The 22,701-nt window shown below is 38.9% G+C and overlaps 2 protein-coding genes and 1 long non-coding RNA gene across 3 annotated transcripts; all 3 read left to right on the top strand.

Annotated features, from left to right (window-relative positions):
• Nucleotides 1–1,398: 1,398 nt before the first annotated feature.
• LOC117746048 (zinc finger protein 235-like) lies at nucleotides 1,399–6,719 on the top strand. The gene is made up of 2 exons (XM_034554843.1): nucleotides 1,399–1,700; nucleotides 5,138–6,719. The coding sequence occupies exons 1-2, from the start codon at nucleotides 1,556–1,558 to the stop codon at nucleotides 6,523–6,525; spliced, it is 1,533 nt and encodes a 510-aa protein (XP_034410734.1). The 5' UTR covers nucleotides 1,399–1,555; the 3' UTR covers nucleotides 6,526–6,719.
• A 4,698-nt stretch (nucleotides 6,720–11,417) lies between these two features.
• LOC117746404 (gastrula zinc finger protein XlCGF57.1-like) lies at nucleotides 11,418–12,947 on the top strand. Its single transcript, XM_034555502.1, has 2 exons — nucleotides 11,418–11,562; nucleotides 11,731–12,947. The coding sequence occupies exons 1-2, from the start codon at nucleotides 11,418–11,420 to the stop codon at nucleotides 12,945–12,947; spliced, it is 1,362 nt and encodes a 453-aa protein (XP_034411393.1).
• Nucleotides 12,948–20,242: 7,295 nt separating this feature from the next.
• LOC117746082 lies at nucleotides 20,243–21,162 on the top strand. The gene is made up of 2 exons (XR_004611295.1): nucleotides 20,243–20,319; nucleotides 20,933–21,162. It is a non-coding gene; the product is annotated as an uncharacterized LOC117746082 (long non-coding RNA).
• The last annotated feature ends 1,539 nt before the right edge of the window (nucleotides 21,163–22,701 follow it).

Genomic DNA, 22,701 nt, shown 5'->3' with positions numbered 1-22,701 from the left:
TACATACTCCAAAAATATTCAATAGCTTCACTGTAAAATACTTTTTTATAACCAAAATGTATTTCATACATCAAGGGGCTCCCCTTTGTTGTACTACATCTGTTATTTTGAAAAAAATATATTTTGAATAATTATTTTGAATATGTTATGGAAACAATATTCACAATAGCTTCACTGTTATAAAGTATAGGCTGACATAATTAATACCATACATCTAGGGGCTCCCCTTGTTGTACTACATCTGTCATTTTGAAAAAAATATATTTTGAATAATTATTAATTAGATAATAATAAGAGACCGTAAGCTTTTGAAAACAAATCAATAATTTTGATTGTAGGTTTCACCTGTAAATCATTTTTCAAGAATAAAGTGTTACTGTGCCGTTAATCACGGTTCACCAGTGGAAGCATGGAGACGTAATAAAAGGTAAACAAAGAGGACAGCACGAGGGGGTTCAGCCTGGTGAATTACACTTCCTCAAGCTCAAAGCTAAAGGGAGAGTGCTGCTGTCCCTCAGACATGAAGAGTTACTGACTACTGACCCCTGGTGGTGAAAACAGGTCAGTGCACCAGAGTGTAACATAAATATAAAATAATACTTTGAACCAGGTTGTTTATGTTAATAAAGTAATACTATGTACGATGTTGTTTATGTTAATAAAGTAATACAATGAAACAGGTTGTTTATGTTAATAAAGTAATACTATGAACCAGGTTGTTTATGTTAATAAAGTAATACAATGAAACAGGTTGTTTATGTTAATAAAGTAATACTATGAACCAGGTTGTTTATGTTAATAAAGTAATACTATGAACCAGGTTGTTTATGTTAATAAAGTAATACTATGAACCATGTTGTTTATATTAATAAAGTAATACAATGAAACAGGTTGTTTATATTAATAAAGTAATACTATGAACTAGGTTGTTTATATTAATAAAGTAATACTATGAACCAGGTTGTTTATGTTAATAAAGTAATACTATGAACCAGGTTGTTTATGTTAATAAAGTAATACAATGAAACAGGTTGTTTATGTTAATAAAGTAATACTATGAACCAGGTTGTTTATATTAATAAAGTAATACTATAAACAAGGTTGTTTATATTAATAAAGTAATACTATGAACCAGGTTGTTTATATTAATAAAGTAATACTATGAACCAGGTTGTTTATGTTAATAAAGTAATACTATGAACCAGGTTGTTTATGTTAATAAAGTAATACTATTAAACAGGTTGTTTTTGTTGTTATGGCGCATCACTTTATGAACACGGACGAAGTTTCAAAGATGGAGGTTTTTGTAGTCCATCTCCTGGACATTGTAGTTTCACCGCTGCAGACTGACGTCACTAACATGCGCCTGCCGTCTCTTCATAACTACGTAGAGTCAGATCCTCTGAACACCGCGTTGTCTTTTCCTAACTCCTCATGAACTCTCCTTCCCATCGTTCCTTGACCGCGTGTCGTTTTCCACAGAGGTCAAGGAGAAGTGGTTAGGAATCGACGTTAGGAGGTCATCATTGACTATTCGGCCGCAGCCTTGGTCGCCATGTCTCGAGGAGAAACGCTGAGACTGTTGGTGAAGCAGCGAGTCCACGCGGTCGTTGAAGAGGCTTTTGGGCTGTTGGACACATTAACAGCAGCTTATGAGGACTCCGTTTGTGCTCTAAGAGAACAGGAGCGACTCACATCAGGTCGGTGCTTCTTCATTACTGATCCCGGTGTGCGAGATTAACTGGTTTTTGAATTAACTGGTTTTTAAATTAACTGGTTTTGTTTGCGTGCGTGAGGCAGATGTGTCGTAGGAGCGGCCTCTCGGGACCCACGTCGACTAACTAGGAAACACACATTTCCATCGCTTAGCCTCTGTGTCACGTTCTTTTTATGGGATGTTTTTAAAGACTAAACACGGATTAACTAGTTTATGAATTAACTGGTTTTGTTTGTTTGCGTGCGTGAGGCAGATGTGTCGTAAAGTTGGAAAACTATTCACAGATTCGGACTTCCGGGCTCAATAGCTCTTTCGTGAAACGGAGTTAAAAGACAAAGACACCTCTCTGTGACCGGAGTGACGTCGACAACAAGCGACAACCTTCATTTGACCAAACCGGGCCGGTGCGTCGTGTTCACTTAACAGCTGCAGCGGTGGTCCGTCTCGGTCACCAGATTCGTCTCACATTCACCAACATATTGCTGGAGATGTTCAAGCCACATTTCATACTACAGGTTGCGCCACAGATAATTAAAAAAAAGTCTAAAGTAATTTAAACATTTACTTATGATGTCACATCTCGTCGGTGTCCAGGGAACGGACGTAGGAGATGGCGAGTCGCCAAGAATCTTGGCCGTCGCGCATGCGCAGTCATAACCTGTTTACGCCGTAACGTAAGGGCAAGGCAAGTTTATTTATAGAGCACAATTCATACACAAGGCAATTTAAAGTGCTTTACAGCTACATCAAATTACAAAAAGGCAAATCAAATCATTCCATAAAAAAATTAATATATTAATTATATTAAAAGCAAAGAGTGCATATAAAATACTTTCAGTTGTCAAATAGAACCGTTTTCAGCCTGGATTTAAACATTGTCAGAGTTGAGGCCTGTCTCACATCTTCTGGAAGACTGTTCCAGATTTGAGCATAAAAGTGAAACGCAGCCTCCCCGTGTTTAGTCCTGACTCTGGACCAGCAGGAGACCACTCCCTGAGCTTCCCAGAGCCCGAGATGGTTCATATGGCTCTAACATGTCACACATGTACTTCGGTGCTAGACCATGAAGAGATTTGTACACAAGCAGAGTGTTTTAAAGTCTATTCTCTGAGCAACAGGAAGCCAGTGCAAAGACCTGATCACTGGACTAATATGGACTAAATTAATTATCATAACTTTCTTTCTGTATTCATTTAAAAAATAACCTTATTTACATGTGCAAGTGCATATAAAATCCACTACAATTCAACATATGTGATATCCTCCTACCTTGTATAAAAGCAATATTTTACATTAAATATTCCATATTTATTCCAGTGCCCTTTGCACCAATGCACTGCTGTTTACAATTGTTATTCAGTGTGGCTTTGCGGAGCAAGAGCCACAACGTATGTAATCCGGCGGGCTTATTATCATTACGTATTATTATTATTATTCTTCCAAATATCCCTCTTCCGCCAGAACTTTGGTCGAGCCATACATCAAACCGTGCGGCTTGATCGGGAATCGTGCGGGTTTAAGCGGCGGAAAGATCGACCCGGCCGTTTCTCGGAAAACTGTGAAAAACAACCAAAAAAACGCAAACCCTATGGGAATAAAAGTTTGGCACACTAAGGATCCCAAAGCGTAGCTCGCAGATGCATAAAAAATACATCAAAACGTGCGGCCTGATCGGGAATCGTGAGCTATTATAAGACTAAGAGATCGAACCGGCGCTTAGCCCCCAAAACGCCAAAAAACTGCGAGAAATTGTCCCATCCATATGAATGGGGCTACGGGAAAGGTAGCCGCTAAGCTACATTAATTTTGTGCCCACACTGTGTCGCCATACATTAAGGTAGAGAAATGATTTTAATTTTTAAATGTTGACAAAAGGATGGAGCTTATTTGACTAATTGGACAATTTTTCATAACTAGTACAGTTTAGACGCAATCTTTTTTTTGAGTTTCGAAGATTCTGATCTCTTTTAAGGCTTTTACTATTGGTTTCTATCTGAGTAGCATGCTGAGCTACAGAGTGAAGCAGCTGAAAAACAGAGGGGAGAGCAGCCTTCCAAACTCAGAAAAAATAAAACGTAATTTGCCACAAGTCTCACAGTCGGCACTCTATGTACACAATTTATGCATCAAAATGTAGGGAATATTGTGTCGATGCATAAATGTGTCGATAGAATCCACAAAGTTTTCCACATTTGTCAGGAGAACCCTCAACGAGCGAGCAAGTCCACAAGTCAGCCCATCCGCTCCCATTATAAAACAGAGGCAGATTTTCTTTCTTTAGCTAAGTGGTAGCATTTTGTAAACTGTTCGTAAGGCATCATATCTAAACCCAAAAACACGTTTAAGGACATGTACACGTTCGCAAAGGCCTTGAGCCGCCCAGAATGTCCACATTTAAGGGCTCAGAGTTATGGTTTTCTTTTAAATGCAACATTTCGACAGGCTAAATACACAGCTTAGTCGATGAAGGGGAGAAAAGTATCTGCATGTCTCATCCTCGCGCCACACACACACACACACACACACACACAGGTGTTCTCAGTGCAGTTCACAGAGAGGAAGATAGATTTGGGTGCATGTCTTTGTACAGTAACACAGCCACAGCGCGCACGCGCACATCCACACACGGCGTGTGCGCATCCACACACATCGTGTGTGCGTGTGCGCGCGCGCGCAAGTACACACAAAGAGCTTCATAGTAACTCCAGTTATATTTACTCCACCGAGATATCCAATATATCGGTGCGTTCGGCTCAGTCTTTCCTCTCTAATGATAATACTATTTTGGTGATTCGATCGTGTTTTTCTATACAATGTTTTAAATTGTTTGGTAGAACTCTCTTTTATACAGCGATCAGTGGAGAAAGAGCTTCATAGTAACTCCAGTTATATTTACTCCACAAAGATATCCGATATATCGGCGCGCTCGGCTCAGTCTTTCCTCTCTAACGATAAAACTATTTTGGTGATTTGATCGTGTTTTTCTTTACAATGTTTTAAATTGTTTGGTAGAACTCTCTCTCCCCCCCTCACTAAAACGTCACGTGCGCGTCAAACGTCTTTTATAGAGCGATTGGCGGTGAAAGAGCTTCACGGTAACTCCGGTTATATTTACTCCACAAAGATATCCGATATATCGGCGCGTTCGGCTCGGTCTTTCCTCTCCGACGACGACGCCGTTTCGGTGACTCGGCGGCGTCTCTCTTGGCGACGTCGACGCCCGCGCGCCTCCGGACGCCTCTCGGCGAAAGCCACACCATCTAAATTTCCCGGGGGGGGAATTTTCTAGTTGTTTTATGTATTTATGTGTTTGTACATGAAGAGCAACAAATAAACATGAAGTCAAATTCCTTGAATGTCTCCACTAATGAAAGTTGATATCAGTCTGAAGTCACGTTGTTCATAATGTGCTCCCTGCAGATGTCCAGCAGCTGTTTGTGATTACAGCAGATGTCCCCCCTGAGTGCCTGGACCTGAACCAGGAGGACCCGGAGCCCCTCTACATAAAAGAGGAGCCAGAGCCCCTCCACATAAAAGAGGACCTGGAGGATCTCTACATAAAAGAGGACCCGGAGCCCCCCTGCATAAAAGAGGAGCCGGAGCCCCTCCACATAAAAGAGGACCTGGAGGATCTCTGGACCCGTCTAGAGGGAGAGCAGCTTACGGTGCTGGAGGAGGCCGATATCACCAAGTTCTCATTCACTGTTGTTACTGTAAAGAGTGAAGATGACAAACCTCAGACCTCACGGCTTCATCAAAGCCAGACGGAGGACAACAGAGAGGCGGAGCCTCCAGCCGGCAGGTCAGCTACACCAATACAAACAGAAGCTGATGGAGAGGACTGTGGGGGATCAGGACCAGCCAGGAACCTAAATCCACATCGTCATTCACATCCAAATGCTGATGATGAAAAGTCTTCAGAATCTTCTGAGACTGAAGTCAGTTGTGGTGATTGTCAAGAAGCGTTGTCAGATTCTGGACCTGAAAGTGAAGACAGGGACAATGTCTGGAAGGAGACCAGGGCACCTGAGTCTGCTGCACATGCCCTGAAATATAAGGATGCCCTTGTAAGTCATGTGGGATGTAACACTAGCAACAAATCCAATGAATCACCATCAAAAGTGCTCACGAAAGAGAAACCAAACAAATGTGATGTTTGTGGGAAAAGATTTACATCACAGGGAAATCTGAAGGCACACATGAAAATCCACACAGGAGAGAAACCATTTGGTTGTGATGTTTGTGGGAAAAGATTTACAACACAGGGAAGTGTGAAGACACACATGAAAATCCACACAGGAGAGAAACCATTTGGTTGTGATGTTTGTGGGAAAAGATTTACAACACAGGGAAGTGTGAAGACACACATGAGATTCCACACAGGAGAGAAACCATTTGGTTGTGATGTTTGTGGGAAAAGATTTACAACACAGGGAAGTGTGAAGAGACACATAAGAGTCCACACAGGAGAGAAACCATTTGGTTGTGATGTTTGTGGGAAAAGATTTACAGCACAGGGAAGTGTGAAGACACACATGAAAATCCACACAGGAGAAAAACCATTTAGTTGTGATGTTTGTGGAAAAAGATTTACATGTCAGGGACATCTGACGACACACATGAGACTCCACACAGAAGAGAAACCATTTGGTTGTGATGTTTGTGGGAACAGATTTACAGCACAGGGAAGTGTGAAGACACACATGATGGTCCACACAGGAGAGAAACCATTTGGTTGTGATGTTTGTGGGAAAAGATTAAGCCTGAAGCAAAATCTGAAGAGTCACATGAGAGTCCACACAGGATAGAATGTGTTTCTTCCAGTAGTGACGGATTAATGATGTAAGTTGTTCTCATTCATTTTTGTTTATTAAAAAACTATGTTCATAGTTTTTAAATATTTCCTATGTCATTTGTTTCTACATGAGATGGAAGGCAAAGTGTTTTCTAAACATTTGATGAATCTTTATTGAAAACAATGACAACATACTGAATGTCTGTGATGGAGGAAACTAAAAACTGTACAAATACATCTGTATTTAAAATGCATTTTCCCTGTAATGTTTTAAAATCTACATAAAGAGACTTTTGAAAGTTTACTTTGTGTTACTGAAACTTTGTTAACACTTCTTCTCACAGATCCCATTGATTTGTATGATTCTCTAGAAATAAGCTTCTATGTAACTATAAACTCAGGAAGGTTCTTGGAAAAGATTTGATGGATAGTTAGTGGGAAAGTAGAGACAGTATTTAACTGCCTGGTCCAATTAGTGTCTTGTGTCACCTAGAAAGCCTTTTATTTTATTTGTACTATTGTCTACAGGTTAGCAAATAGTTTCACATATATATGAATAATATCAATTAGCTGTAGTACAACAAGGGGAGCCCATTGATGTACGATATTAATTATGTCAGCCTACACCATCCTACAGTGGAGCTATTGAATATTGTTTCCATAAAATATTCAAAGTAATTAATAATTACTATAATACCGAACTGCAGATGTGTCGTAAAGTTGGAAAGATGTTCACAGATTCGGACTTAAATGGAGTTAAAAGACAAAGACACCTCTCTGTGACCGGAGTGACGTCGACAACAAGCGACAACCTTCAATAACATTGGTCTCAAAGTGCCGCCAGCTGGGAGACGTGAGCCCAGGGACCGTCTGCAAAGAGCAATCCGTAAAATACATACTCCAAAAATATTCAATAGCTTCACTGTAAAATACTTTTTTATAACCAAAATGTATTTCATACATCAAGGGGCTCCCCTTTGTTGTACTACATCTGTTATTTTGAAAAAAATATATTTTGAATAATTATTTTGAATATGTTATGGAAACAATATTCACAATAGCTTCACTGTTATAAAGTATAGGCTGACATAATTAATACCATACATCTAGGGGCTCCCCTTGTTGTACTACATCTGTCATTTTGAAAAAAATATATTTTGAATAATTATTAATTAGATAATAATAAGAGACCGTAAGCTTTTGAAAACAAATCAATAATATTGATTATAGGTTTCACCTGTAAATCATTTTTCAAGAATAAAGTGTTACTGTGCCGTTAAACACGGTTCACCAGTGGAAGCATGGAGACGTAATAAAAGGTAAACAAAGAGGACAGCACGAGGGTGTTCAGCCTGGTGAATTACACTTCCTCAAGCTCAAAGCTAAAGGGAGAGAGCTGCTGTCCCTCAGACATGAAGAGTTACTGACTACTGACCCCTGGTGGTAAAAACAGGTCAGTGCACCAGAGTGTAACATAAATATAAAATAATACTTTGAACCAGGTTGTTTATGTTAATAAAGTAATACTATGTACGATGTTGTTTATGTTAATAAAGTAATACTATGTACGATGTTGTTTATGTTAATAAAGTAATACTATGAACCAGGTTGTTTATGTTAATAAAGTAATACTATGAACCAGGTTGTTTATGTTAATAAAGTAATACTATGAACCAGGTTGTTTATGTTAATAAAGTAATACTATGAACCATGTTGTTTATATTAATAAAGTAATACAATGAAACAGGTTGTTTATATTAATAAAGTAATACTATGAACTAGGTTGTTTATATTAATAAAGTAATACTATGAACCAGGTTGTTTATATTAATAAAGTAATACAATGAAACAGGTTGTTTATGTTAATAAAGTAATACAATGAAACAGGTTGTTTATGTTAATAAAGTAATACTATGAACCAGGTTGTTTATATTAATAAAGTAATGAAATGAAACAGGTTGTTTATATTAAAGTAATACTATGAACCAGGTTGTTTATGTTAATAAAGTAATACAATGAAACAGGTTGTTTATATTAAAGTAATACTATTAAACAGGTTGTTTTTGTTGTTATGGCGCATCACTTTAAGAACACGGACGAAGTTTCAAAGATGGAGGTTTTTGTAGTCCATCTCCTGGACATTGTAGTTTCACCGCTGCAGACTGACGTCACTAACATGCGCCTGCCGTCTCTTCATAACTACGTAGAGTCAGATCCTCTGAACACCGCGTTGTCTTTTCCTAACTCCTCATGAACTCTCCTTCCCATCGTTCCTTGACCGCGTGTCGTTTTCCACAGAGGTCAAGGAGAAGTGGTTAGGAATCGACGTTAGGAGGTCATCATTGACTATTCGGCCGCAGCCTTGGTCGCCATGTCTCGAGGAGAAACGCTGAGACTGTTGGTGAAGCAGCGAGTCCACGCGGTCGTTGAAGAGGCTTTTGGGCTGTTGGACACATTAACAGCAGCTTATGAGGACTCCGTTTGTGCTCTAAGAGAACAGGAGCGACTCACATCAGGTCGGTGCTTCTTCATTACTGATCCCGGTGTGCGAGATTAACTGGTTTTTGAATTAACTGGTTTTAAATTAACTGGTTTTGTTTGCGTGCGTGAGGCAGATGTGTCGTAGGAGCGGCCTCTCGGGACCCACGTCGACTAACTAGGAAACACACATTTCCATCGCTTAGCCTCTGTGTCACGTTCTTTTTATGGGATGTTTTTAAAGACTAAACACGGATTAACTGTTTTTTGAATTAACTGGTTTTGTTTGTTTGCGTGCGTGAGGCAGATGTGTCGTAAAGTTGGAAAACTATTCACAGATTCGGACTTCCGGGCTCAATAGCTCTTTCGTGAAACGGAGTTAAAAGACAAAGACACCTCTCTGTGACCGGAGTGACGTCGACAACAAGCGACAACCTTCATTTGACCAAACCGGGCCGGTGCGTCGTGTTCACTTAACAGCTGCAGCGGTGGTCCGTCTCGGTCACCAGATTCGTCTCACATTCACCAACATATTGCTGGAGATGTTCAAGCCACATTTCATACTACAGGTTGCGCCACTGATAATTAAAAAAAAGTCTAAAGTAATTTAAACATTTACTTATGATGTCACATCTCGTCGGTGTCCAGGGAACGGACGTAGGAGATGGCGAGTCGCCAAGAATCTTGGCCGTCGCGCATGCGCAGTCATAACCTGTTTACGCCGTAACGTAAGGGCAAGGCAAGTTTATTTATAGAGCACAATTCATACACAAGGCAATTTAAAGTGCTTTACAGCTACATCAAATTACAAAAAGGCAAATCAAATCATTCCATAAAAAAATTAATATATTAATTATATTAAAAGCAAAGAGTGCATATAAAATACTTTCAGTTGTCAAATAGAACCGTTTTCAGCCTGGATTTAAACATTGTCAGAGTTGAGGCCTGTCTCACATCTTCTGGAAGACTGTTCCAGATTTGAGCATAAAAGTGAAACGCAGCCTCCCCGTGTTTAGTCCTGACTCTGGACCAGCAGGAGACCACTCCCTGAGCTTCCCAGAGCCCGAGATGGTTCATATGGCTCTAACATGTCACACATGTACTTCGGTGCTAGACCATGAAGAGATTTGTACACAAGCAGAGTGTTTTAAAGTCTATTCTCTGAGCAACAGGAAGCCAGTGCAAAGACCTGATCACTGGACTAATATGGACTAAATTAATTATCATAACTTTCTTTCTGTATTCATTTAAAAAATAACCTTATTTACATGTGCAAGTGTATATAAAATCCACTACAATTCAATATATGTGATATCCTCCTACCTCGTATAAAAGCAATATTTTACATTAAATATTCCATATTTATTCCAGTGCCCTTTGCACCAATGCACTGCTGTTTACAAATGTTATTGTTTTATGTATTTATGTGTTTGTACATGAAGAGCAACAAATAAACATGAAGTCAAATTCCTTGAATGTCTCCACTAATGAAAGTCGATATCAGTCTGAAGTCACGTTGTTCATAATGTGCTCCCTGCAGATGTCCAGCAGCTGTTTGTGATTACAGCAGATGTCCCCCCTGAGTGCCTGGACCTGAACCAGGAGGACCCGGAGCCCCTCCACATAAAAGAGGACCCGGCGCCCCTCTACATAAAAGAGGAGCCAGAGCCCCTCCACATAAAAGAGGAGCCAGAGCCCCTCTACATAAAAGAAGAGCCGGAGCCCCTCCACATAAAAGAAGAGCCGGAGCCCCTCCACATAAAAGAAGAGCCAGAGCCCCTCCACATAAAAGAGGAGCCAGAGCCCCTCCACATAAAAGAGGAGCCAGAGCCCCTTCACTTAAAAGAGGAGCCGGAGGATCTCTGGACCCGTCTAGAGGGAGAGCAGCTTACGGTGCTGGAGGAGGCCGATATCACCAAGTTCTCATTCACTGTTGTTACTGTAAAGAGTGAAGATGACAAACCTCAGACCTCACGGCTTCATCAAAGCCAGACGGAGAACAACAGAGAGGCGGAGCCTCCAGCCGGCAGGTCAGCTACACCAATAAAAATAGAACCTGATGGAGAGGACTGTGGGGGATCAGGACCAGCCAGGAACCTAAATCCACATCGGCATTCACATCCAAATACTGATGATGAAAAGGCTTCAGAATCTTCTGAGACTGAAGTCAGTTGTGGTGATTGGCAAGAAGCGTTATCAGATTCTGGACCTGAAAGTGAAGACGGGGACAATGTCTGGAAGGAGACCAGGGCACCTGAGTCCGCTGCACATGCCCTGAAATATAAGGATGCCCTTGTAAGTCATGTGGGATGTAACACTGGCAACAAATCCAATGAATCACCATCAAAAGTGCTCACGAAAGAGAAACCATTCAAATGTGATGTTTGTGGAAAAAGATTTACAGCACAGGGAAGTCTGAAGGCACACATGAGAATCCACACAGGAGAGAAACCATGTGGTTGTGATGTTTGTGGGAAGAGATTTACAGAACAGGGAACGCTGAAGGCACACATAAGAGTCCACACAGGAGAGAAACCATTTAGTTGTGATGTTTGTGGAAAAAGATTTACATGTCAGGGAAATCTGAAGACACACATGAGACTCCACACAGAAGAGAAACCATTTGGTTGTGATGTTTGTGGGAAAAGATTTACAGCACAGGGAAGTGTGAAGACACACATGATGGTCCACACAGGAGAGAAACCATTTGGTTGTGATGTTTGTGGGAAAAGATTTACAGCACAGGGAACGCTGAAGAAACACATGAAAATCCACACAGGAGAAAAACCATTTAGTTGTGATGTTTGTGGAAAAAGATTTACACGTCAGGGACATCTGAAGACACACATGAGACTCCACACAGAAGAAAAACCATTTGGTTGTGATGTTTGTGGGAAAAGATTTACAGCACAGGGAAGTGTGAAGACACACATGAGATTCCACACAGGAGAAAAACCATTTGGTTGTGATGTTTGTGGAAAAAGATTTACAGCACAGGGAAGTGTGAAGACACACATGAGATTCCACACAGGAGAAAAACCATTTAGTTGTGATGTTTGTGGGAAAAGATTTACAGCACAGGGAAGGCTGAATAGACACATGAGAATCCACACAGGAGAGAAACCATTTGGTTGTGATGTTTGTGGAAAAAGATTTACACATCAGGGATATCTGAAGACACACATGAGACTCCACACAGGAGAGAAACCATTTGGTTGTGATGTTTGTGGGAAGAGATTTACAGAACAGGGAACGCTGAAGAGACACATAAGAGTCCACACAGGAGAGAAACCATTTGGTTGTGATGTTTGTGGGAAAAGATTTACAGAACAGGGAAGTGTGAAGACACACATGAGACTCCACACAGAAGAGAAACCATTTGGTTGTGATGTTTGTGGGAAAAGATTCAATCAACAGGGATATCTGAAGACACACATGAGACTCCACACAGGAGACAAACCATTTGGTTGTGATGTTTGTGGGAAAAGATTCAATCGACAGGGATATCTGAAGACACACATGAGACTCCACACAGGAGAGAAACCATTTGGTTGTGATGTTTGTGGGAAAAGATTCAAACAACAGGGACATCTGAAGACACATATGATAGTCCACACAGGAGAGACACCATTTGGTTGTGATGTTTGTGGGAAAAGATTTACAGCACAGGGAAGTCTGAAGGCACACATGATAATCCACACAGGAGAGAAACCATTTGGTTGTGATGTTTGTGGGAAAAGATTTACAGCACAGGGGACGCTGAAGAAACACATGGGAGTCCACACAGGAGAGAAACCATTTGGTTGTGATGTTTGTGGGAAAACAGTTACATCACAGGGAAGTCTGAATAGACACATGAGACTCCACACAGGAGAGAAACCATTTGGTTGTGATGTTTGTGGGAAAAGATTTACATCACAGGGAAGTCTGAAGGCACACATGAGAGAAACCATTTAGTTGTGATGTTTGTGGGAAAAGATTAAGCCTGAAGCAAAATCTGAAGAGTCACATGAGAGTCCACACAGGATAGAATGTGTTTCTTCCAGTAGTGACGGATTAATGATGTGAGTTGTTCTCTTTCTCTTGTTTTTATTTAAAAAATATGTTAATAGTTTTTAAATAATTCCTATGTCATTTGTTTGTAAATGAGATGGAAGGCAAAGTGTTTTCTAAACATTTGATGAATCTTTATTCAAAACAATGACAACATACTGAGTGTCTGTGATGGAGGAAACTAAAAACTGTACAAATATACATCTGTATTTAAAATGCATTTTCCCTGTAATGTTTTAAAATCTACATAAAGAGACTTTTGAAAGTTTACTTTATGTTACTGAAACTTTGTTAACACTTCTTCTCACAGATCTCATTGATTTGTATGATTCTCTAGAAATAAGCTTCTATGTAACTATAAACTCAGGAAGCTTCTTGGAAAAGATTTGATGGATAGTTAGCGGAAAAGTAGTGACAGTATTTTACTGCCTGGTCCAATTAGTGTCTTGTGTCACCTAGAAAGCCTTTTTATTTTATTTGTACTATTGTCTACAGGTTAGCAAATAGTTTCACATATATATGAATAATATCAATTAGCTGTAGTACAACAAGAGGAGCCCATTGATGTACGATATTAATTATGTCAGCCTACACCATCCTACAGTGGAGCTATTGAATATTGTTTCCATAAAATATTCAAAGTAATTAATAATTACTATAATACCGAACTGCAGATGTGTCGTAAAGTTGGAAAGATGTTCACAGATTCGGACTTAAACGGAGTTAAAAGACAAAGACACCTCTCTGTGACCGGAGTGACGTCGACAACAAGCGACAACCTTCAATAACATTGGTCTCAAAGTGCCGCCAGCTGGGAGACGTGAGCCCAGGGACCGTCTGCAAAGAGCAATCCGTAAAATACATACTCCAAAAATATTCAATAGCTTCACTGTAAAATACTTTTTATAACCAAAATGTATTTCATACATCAAGGGGCTCCCCTTTGTTGTACTACATCTGTTATTTTGAAAAAAATATATTTTGAATAATTATTTTGAATATGTTATGGAAACAATATTCACAATAGCTTCACTGTTATAAAGTATAGGCTGACATAATTAATACCATACATCTAGGGGCTCCCCTTGTTGTACTACATCTGTCATTTTGAAAAAAATATATTTTGAATAATTATTAATTAGATAATAATAAGAGACCGTAAGCTTTTGAAAACAAATCAATAATTTTGATTGTAGGTTTCACCTGTAAATCATTTTTCAAGAATAAAGTGTTACTGTGCCGTTAATCACGGTTCACCAGTGGAAGCATGGAGACGTAATAAAAGGTAAACAAAGAGGACAGCACGAGGGTGTTCAGCCTGGTGAATTACACTTCCTCAAGCTCAAAGCTAAAGGGAGAGAGCTGCTGTCCCTCAGACATGAAGAGTTACTGACTACTGACCCCTGGTGGTAAAAACAGGTCAGTGCACCAGAGTGTAACATAAATATAAAATAATACTTTGAACCAGGTTGTTTATGTTAATAAAGTAATACTATGAAACAGGTTGTTTATGTTAATAAAGTAATACAATAAAACAGGTTGTTTATATTAATAAAGTAATACTATGAACCAGGTTGTTTATATCAATAAAGTAATACAATGAAACAGGTTGTTTATATTAATAAAGTAATACTATGAACCAGGTTGTTTATATTAATAAAGTAATACTATGAACCAGGTTGTTTATATTAATAAAGTAATACTATGAACCAGGTTGTTTATATTAATAAAGTAATACAATAAAACAGGTTGTTTATATTAATAAAGTAATACTATGAACCAGGTTGTTTATATCAATAAAGTAATACAATGAAACAGGTTGTTTATATTAATAAAGTAATACTATGAACCAGGTTGTTTATATTAAAGTAATACTATGAACCAGGTTGTTTATATTAATAAAGTAATACTATGAACCAGGTTGTTTATATTAATAAAGTAATACTATGAACCAGGTTGTTTATGTTAATAAAGTAATACTATGAACCAGGTTGTTTATATTAATAAAGTAATACTATGAACCAGGTTGTTTATGTTAATAAAGTAATACAATGAAACAGGTTGTTTATATTAATAAAGTAATACTATGAACCAGGTTGTTTATGTTAATAAAGTAATACTATGAACCAGGTTGTTTATGTTAATAAAGTAATACTATGAACCAGGTTGTTTATGTTAATAAAGTAATACTATGAAACAGGTTGTTTATATCAATAAAGTAATACTATGAACCAGGTTGTTTATGTTAATAAAGTAATACAATGAAACAGGTTGTTTATATTAATAAAGTAATACTATGAACCAGGTTGTTTATGTTAATAAAGTAATACTATGAACCAGGTTGTTTATGTTAATAAAGTAATACTATGAACCAGGTTGTTTATGTTAATAAAGTAATACTATGAAACAGGTTGTTTATGTTAATAAAGTAATACTATGAACCAGGTTGTTTATATTAATAAAGTAATACTATGAACCAGGTTGTTTATGTTAATAAAGTAATACAATGAAACAGGTTGTTTATATTAATAAAGTAATACTATGAACCAGGTTGTTTATGTTAATAAAGTAATACTATGAACCAGGTTGTTTATGTTAATAAAGTAATACTATGAACCAGGTTGTTTATGTTAATAAAGTAATACTATGAAACAGGTTGTTTATATCAATAAAGTAATACTATGAACCAGGTGGTTTATATTAATAAAGTAATACTATGAACCAGGTTGTTTATATCAATAAAGTAATACAATGAACCAGGTTGTTTATATTAAAGTAATACTATGAACCAGGTTGTTTATATTAAAGTAATACTATGAACCAGGTTGTTTATGTTAATAAAGTAATACTATGAACCAGGTTGTTTATATTAAAGTAATACTATGAATCAGTTTGTTTATATTAATAAAGTAATGAAATGAAACAGGTTGTTTATATTAATAAAGTAATACTATGAACCTGGTTGTTTATGTTAATAAAGTAATACTATGAACCAGTTTGTTTATATTAATAAAGTAATACAATGAAACAGGTTGTTTATGTTAATAAAGTAATACAATGAAACAGGTTGTTTATGTTAATAAAGTAATACTATGAACCAGGTTGTTTATATTAATAAAGTAATGAAATGAAACAGGTTGTTTATATTAATAAAGTAATACTATGAACCAGGTTGTTTATGTTAATAAAGTAATACTATGAAACAGGTTGTTTATGTTAATAAAGTAATACTATGAACCAGGTTGTTTATATTAATAAAGTAATACTATAAACAAGGTTGTTTATATTAATAAAGTAATACTATGAACCAGGTTGTTTATATTAATAAAGTAATGAAATGAAACAGGTTGTTTATATTAATAAAGTAATACTATGAACCAGGTTGTTTATATTAATAAAGTAATACAATGAAACAGGTTGTTTATATTAATAAAGTAATACTATGAACCAGGTTGTTTATGTTAATAAAGTAATACTATGAAACAGGTTGTTTATGTTAATAAAGTAATACTATGAACCAGGTTGTTTATGTTAATAAAGTAATACTATGAAACAGGTTGTTTATGTTAATAAAGTAATACTATTAAACAGGTTGTTTTTGTTGTTATCGCGCATCACTTTAAGAACACGGACGAAGTTTCAAAGATGGAGGTTTTTGTAGTCCATCTCCTAAACATTGTAGTTTCACCGCTGCAGACTGACGTCACTAACATTCCCACAAATATCACAACCAAATGGTTTCTCTCCTGTGTGGAGTCTCATGTGTGTCTTCAGATATCCCTGACGTGTAAATCTTTTTCCACAAACATCACAACCAAATGGTTTCTCTCCTGTGTGGACTATCATATGTGTCTTCAGATGTCCCTGTTGATTGAATCTTTTCCCACAAACATCACAACCCAAATGGTTTCTCTCCTGTGTGGACTATCATATGTGTCTTCAGATGTCCCTGTTGATTGAATCTTTTCCCACAAACATCACAACCCAAATGGTTTCTCTCCTGTGTGGACTATCATATGTGTCTTCAGATGTCCCTGTTGATTGAATCTTTTCCCACAAACATCACAACCCAAATGGTTTCTCTCCTGTTTGGATTCTCATGTGTCTATTCAGACTTCCCTGTCCTGTAAATCTTTTTCCACAAACATCATATTTGATTGGTTTCTCTCTCGTGAGCACTTTTGATGGTGATTCATTGGATTTGTTGCCAGTGTTACATCCCACATGACTTACAAGGGCTTCCTTATATTTCAGGGCATGTGCAGCAGACTCAGGTGCCCTGGTCTCCTTCCAGACATTGTCCCCGTCTTCACTTTCAGGTCCAGAATCTGACAAAGCCTCTTGCCAATCACCACAACTGACTTCAGTCTCAGGAGATTCTGAAGCCTTTTCATCATCAGCATTTGGATGTGAATGCCGATGTGGATTTAGGTTTCTGGCTGCTCCTGATCCCCCACAGTCCTCTCCATCAGGTTCCATTTTTATTGGTGTAGCTGACCTGCCGGCTGGAGGCTCCGCCTCTCTGTTGTCCTCCGTCTGGCTTTGATGAAGCCGTGAGGTCTGAGGTTTGTCATCTTCACTCTTCACAGTAACAACAGTGAATGAGAACTTGGTGATATCGGCCTCCTCCAGCACCGTAAGCTGCTCTCCCTCTAGACGGGTCCAGAGATCCTCCGGCTCCTCTTTTATGTGGAGGGGCTCCGGCTCCTCTTTTATGTGGAGGGGCTCCGGCTCCTCTTTTATGTGGAGGGGCTCTGGCTCCTCTTTTATGTAGGGGGGCTCCGGGTCCAGGCACTCAGGGGGGGACATCTGTTTTAATCACAAACATTATGAACAACGTGACTTCAGACTGATATCAACTTTCATTAGTGGAGACATTCAAGGAATTTGACTTAATGTTCATTTGTTGCTCTTCGTGTACAAACACATAATATAAAACAATAAGATTTGTAAACAGCAGTACAGTAGTGCACTGGAATAAATATGGAATGTTTAATGCAAAATATAGCGTTACATTTATTTTGGATTTGGATTTTTTTTTTAAACTCATCTAATACAGAAAATTAAATCAAAAGAAACTTTTGTTACAAAACCAGATAAAATGGGAGATCAAGCAGGCGATCTCCAAACTCAAAAATAATAATCACTAAAATCATCCATCCTGATCAGACGGGATTTATCACTGGAAGATACTATGGCGATAACTTACGACGCTTATTACACATAATATCCCATCAAAAGGAGAAGTAGAAGCAATGATTTTGTCTCTAGATGCTCAAAAAGTATTTGACCGGGTATCGTGGCAATATTTATTCCAAGCACTAAAACGATTCAAAGTTGGCCCCGACTTCTTGAATTGGATACAAACACTATATTCGTCACCACAAGCAGCTGTTAAAGTGAATGGATATAGATCACAAAGATTCACATTGGAACGCGGCTGCAGACAAGGCTGCCCTTTATCCCCCCTGCTGTTTGCAATTAGTATCGATCCCCTAGCCCAGCTTATCAGAGATGATAATAAAATAAAAGGAACTGTAATACATAAAGAGGAGCATAAAATATCCCTGTACGCTGATGATGTAATAATAATAATAATAATGCATTTAATTTATATAGCGCTTTTCATAGTACTCAAAGACACTTCACATAATTAAAACATCCTAAAAGCTAAAAATAAATAAATAAGAATAGCTAAAATACAGGTAAAACAAATAAATAGGGACTTTGAGTCGCTCGGACCCTGATAAGAAAACAAAAACAAAAACAAACAATCACACATTAAAAGCAGTTCTGAACAGGTGGGTTTTGATTTGGGATTTGAATGAGGAAAGATCAGTGCAGTCTCGGATGAGTTTGGGGAGAGAGTTCCAGAGGGAGGGGGCAGATATGGAGAAGGCTCTGTCACCCCACGTCCGGTGCTTGGTCCTATGTGGGATGGACAGGAGATTGGCATCAGAAGAGCGGAGCTGACGGGATGGAGTGTGGTGGTGGAGCAGGTCGGTGAGGTAGGAGGGGGCCTGATGGAGTGTGGTGGTGGAGCAGGTCTGTGAGGTAGGAGGGGGTCTGATGGAGTGTGGTGGTGGAGCAGGACTGTGAGGTAGGTGGGGGTCTGATGGAGTGTGGTGGTGGAGCAGGTCGGTGAGGTAGGAGGGGGCCTGATGGAGTGTGGTGGTGGAGCAGGTCCGTGAGGTAGGAGGGGGCCTGATGGAGTGTGGTGGTGGAGCAGGACTGTGAGGTAGGAGGGGCCTGATGGAGTGTGGTGGTGGAGCAGGACTGTGAGGTAGGAGGGGGCCTGATTATGGAGGGCTTTGTGAGTGAGGAGAAGGATTTTGTATTGGATCCGTTGTGGGACGGGGAGCCAGTGAAGGCTCTGGACAACAGGGAGTGGGTGAGCAGGCGAGCAGCAGAGTTCTGGATGTATTGGAGTCTGTTTAGGATTTTGGAAGATGTGCCATAAAGAATACTATTGCAATAGTCAATTCTGGAGGTGATGAAGGCGTTGGATTAAAGTTTCAGCAGCAGATGAGGAAAGTGATGAGCGGAGACGGGCAATGTTTTTTAGGTGGAAGAAGGAGGTTCTGGTGATTTGTTTGATGTGATGTTCAAATGAGAGGTTGCTGTCAAACATGACTCCGAGGTTGATGTATTATTATTATTATTATATCTGACGCAACCGGCATCAACAATACCACATCTAAAAAGGAACTCATCTCACAGTATGGATACTACTCTGGATATAAAAGGTAAATGTGGAAAAAACAGAGGCTATGGATATCAATGGAAACATCTCAAGAAATGTAAAACTCCAAAGTGGATTTAAATGGCCAAAAGACGGTATAAAGTTTCTTGGTATATACATCCCCTCATCCCTACAGAATTTATGAGGCCAGTTATAGTAGAATGATTTGTTGCATTGACGGTGACCTGGAACGATGGTCTACGCTCCCATTTGTCCCTGCTTGGTCGTGTTAAAAGTATTCGCAGTAGATGCTACCTATAGAAATTCCAAAATCTAGTTGTGATAACCTGGACAAAATAATGTCAACATTTATCTGTCAAAAAAATAGTTTGTTGTTGAAAACTAAATTTAAAAAAGTGAGTAAAAAACGGGTTTGGAGGCTTGATACGGCCACTCTCAATGTTGAGCTTTTGTTTTGAAGGGCAACAGCAGAAAAGACAATCTCACGGAGGTAGGACCTGGCGAGTCGCCAAGAATCTTGCCCGATGCGCATGTTACGGCGTAACCTGTTAACGCCGTAACATTTACACGAAGGTATGTATTTATTAATGATTTTATATTAAAGGGTTTAATATCTAGATTTAGAACAAAATTATATCTTCCAGTTAACTATTATTGATATAGTTGTGTGGTTATAATCGCTGTTATACTCAAGAGGTCCATGTTAAGGTTTACCTGGTGGAACATTATTCCAGTGTTTACATTAGACTAACAGTGCAGTCTCATAATGGAGGCATAACAGTCTGCATGATATAGTCAGATAAAAGAAGCCTGGTACATTAAACATATTATGGTATACAAGTGTAATATATTATGAATGTTGTAGTAGCAAAACAATATTCAGTATAGTACTGCACATTGTAAGTATTAGGTCTACAAAAAGACACATTATCCACACACACACACACATACACACATCTAATAGTAAAGCTTATTTATACAACACATATCAAAACGAGTAGGAATGTATTTCACAGGCAGAAATAAAAAGAACAAAGGATAATACACAATGCAGGTATACGCACATTTCTACATCGATATATATTCATAAACTCATATGAAGAAATCCGAACGAGGTCCGTAAACTACAAGTTGCCTACAGACAGGAACTATCAGGAAGTCACTGACTTCCTTGTTGTCTTTAAAGGCAGCTGAAGACTGTTCGACTTGATGACGCTGTTTGGTCAACGCCCCCTGCTGCTACCGCCGGCTCTCGTCTACCCACAATTCATTGCGATGGGCCGTTAAACACGGGTTAACCGGTAGAAACGTGGAGACGTAAAACACCATCAAGAGAGAGGACGGCACGTGGGCGTACAGCCTGGTGAAATACATGCACTCAGAAACATTAAGGATTAAAGATGGAACATTAAAACACAGGAAATCAGAGCATATTTATTCATCCATCAAACATTTCGTTTTGTTATTGAAGCTGTTTTGACAAAAACAAGTAAATAGATTATTTTAAATGACGTCTCTTCTCGTGAGGAAAGAGCCTGGAAGACGTTCAAATAAGGGACTAAAAGTATGAGATAAATACCATTCGTATTGACACCATATCAAGCCCTACAGTCTCTCACACTCAAGCTCTTAATAGGTGACGTCATGGAGCCTCTGAGGGTTCAGGGTTTAAGGGTTTAGGGGGACACTGGGATTAGGTCATCGGACAACAACAACACACACCAGCCTCCACCTCTAGTCTGACTATTCAACATGTATAATATTTTAGTTATCCTCTCTGGGGAGGAGCTGCAGGCCATAATAATCCAGGCTGTACCTACTCATGGAGGAGCACCAACTCCAAAGCTTTGGGCCTTTTTTGACATGTTACACCCTGGTGCACTGACCTGTTTACACCACCAGGGGTCAGTAGTCAGTAACTCTTCATCTCTGAGGGGACAGTAGCTCCCTCCCTTTAGCTTTGAGCTTGAGGAAGTGATGTTTTTAGGCTGAGGAAGAGCGATTTCAGCAGTCTTAGGCAGTGGTGGGACCCTGGTAAGATTGAGATAGGCTTCTTTGTAAGCAGCATACTTTCAACGTCACCCGAGACATCACCAGAGCTATGAAGGACCTGGAGACTGATATAGTGGACCTAGAGAGTTTAAGTGAGTCCACAGGAGATCGAGGACATATTGAAGTCCTCAAAGGAAAAAAGATGGCTCTGGCCGACCTGTTAGATGTTAAAGTTCAGGGTGCACCGGTCAGGTATAAGCCTCCAGGAGTTGAAGGCCGCCTGTGTGGTCAGAGAGACTTCTCTCGTGACTTTGCTTTAACAGGGAGGGTTTGTTTAAGGTGTGTGCGTTTTATTTTGTTCTATACTGAACAAACATAATCAATTTAATGGAGTAATTAAAACATCACATGTTCTGAACTACACGTCCTTTTCTCCAGAGTCTTTAGGGGAGAGTCCATCTCCGGTATTCTGTGGAAGTTTCCTTCAATATCACTTAATCCATAAAACAATATTAGTGCACCGGCCTTCCAGCCGAGCTTCAGAAACGTTAAGGTGTCAAAACAGAGTAACAACAAGTAAAAACATCCTTATTGTCAATAGCTCAAGACACTTTTATTGAATTAAAAACGTGATATGAAAAGTCACGTTTACTCGGTGGAGAAAAAGCTTGATGTGAAACAGCATTCAAACTTCCATTAGAGGCTGGGAATAATAATAATAATAATAATAATAATCATTATAAGTCATTATCAGTGACGTGCAGGTTGTACAGCGAGGAGCAGTTAAACCTGTCTGATTAGAGCATGCAGGACATTTGAAGGTGAGTCCAGGAGGAGAGGCGGAGATTTAAAAAAATGTTAAATGTTTTCATGAAGCTGGTGTATTTTAAAACTCACTATATTTTGGATTTGGTCAACAACAAATGAAAACGTATACGTTTATGATCCTCAGTATTCCTGATA

This window comes from Cyclopterus lumpus, chromosome 17 (genome assembly GCF_009769545.1).
Source record: "Cyclopterus lumpus isolate fCycLum1 chromosome 17, fCycLum1.pri, whole genome shotgun sequence".
Lineage (NCBI taxonomy): Eukaryota > Metazoa > Chordata > Actinopteri > Perciformes > Cyclopteridae > Cyclopterus > Cyclopterus lumpus.
Note: the sequence above shows the minus strand (reverse complement) of the source record. Positions and strands in the feature narration are given on the sequence as shown.

Bases quoted from the DNA above. Each gene is read 5' to 3' on its own strand.
- LOC117746048 (XM_034554843.1), top strand. From the start codon at position 1,556: ATGTCTCGAGGAGAAACGCTGAGACTGTTGGTGAAGCAGCGAGTCCAC. The intron at 1,701-5,137 runs GTCGGTGCTTCT...TGCTCCCTGCAG, and splicing joins ACAGGAGCGACTCACATCAG to ATGTCCAGCAGCTGTTTGTG.
- LOC117746404 (XM_034555502.1), top strand. From the start codon at position 11,418: ATGAGAATCCACACAGGAGAGAAACCATGTGGTTGTGATGTTTGTGGG. The intron at 11,563-11,730 runs GTCAGGGAAATC...AAAGATTTACAG, and splicing joins TTGTGGAAAAAGATTTACAT to CACAGGGAACGCTGAAGAAA.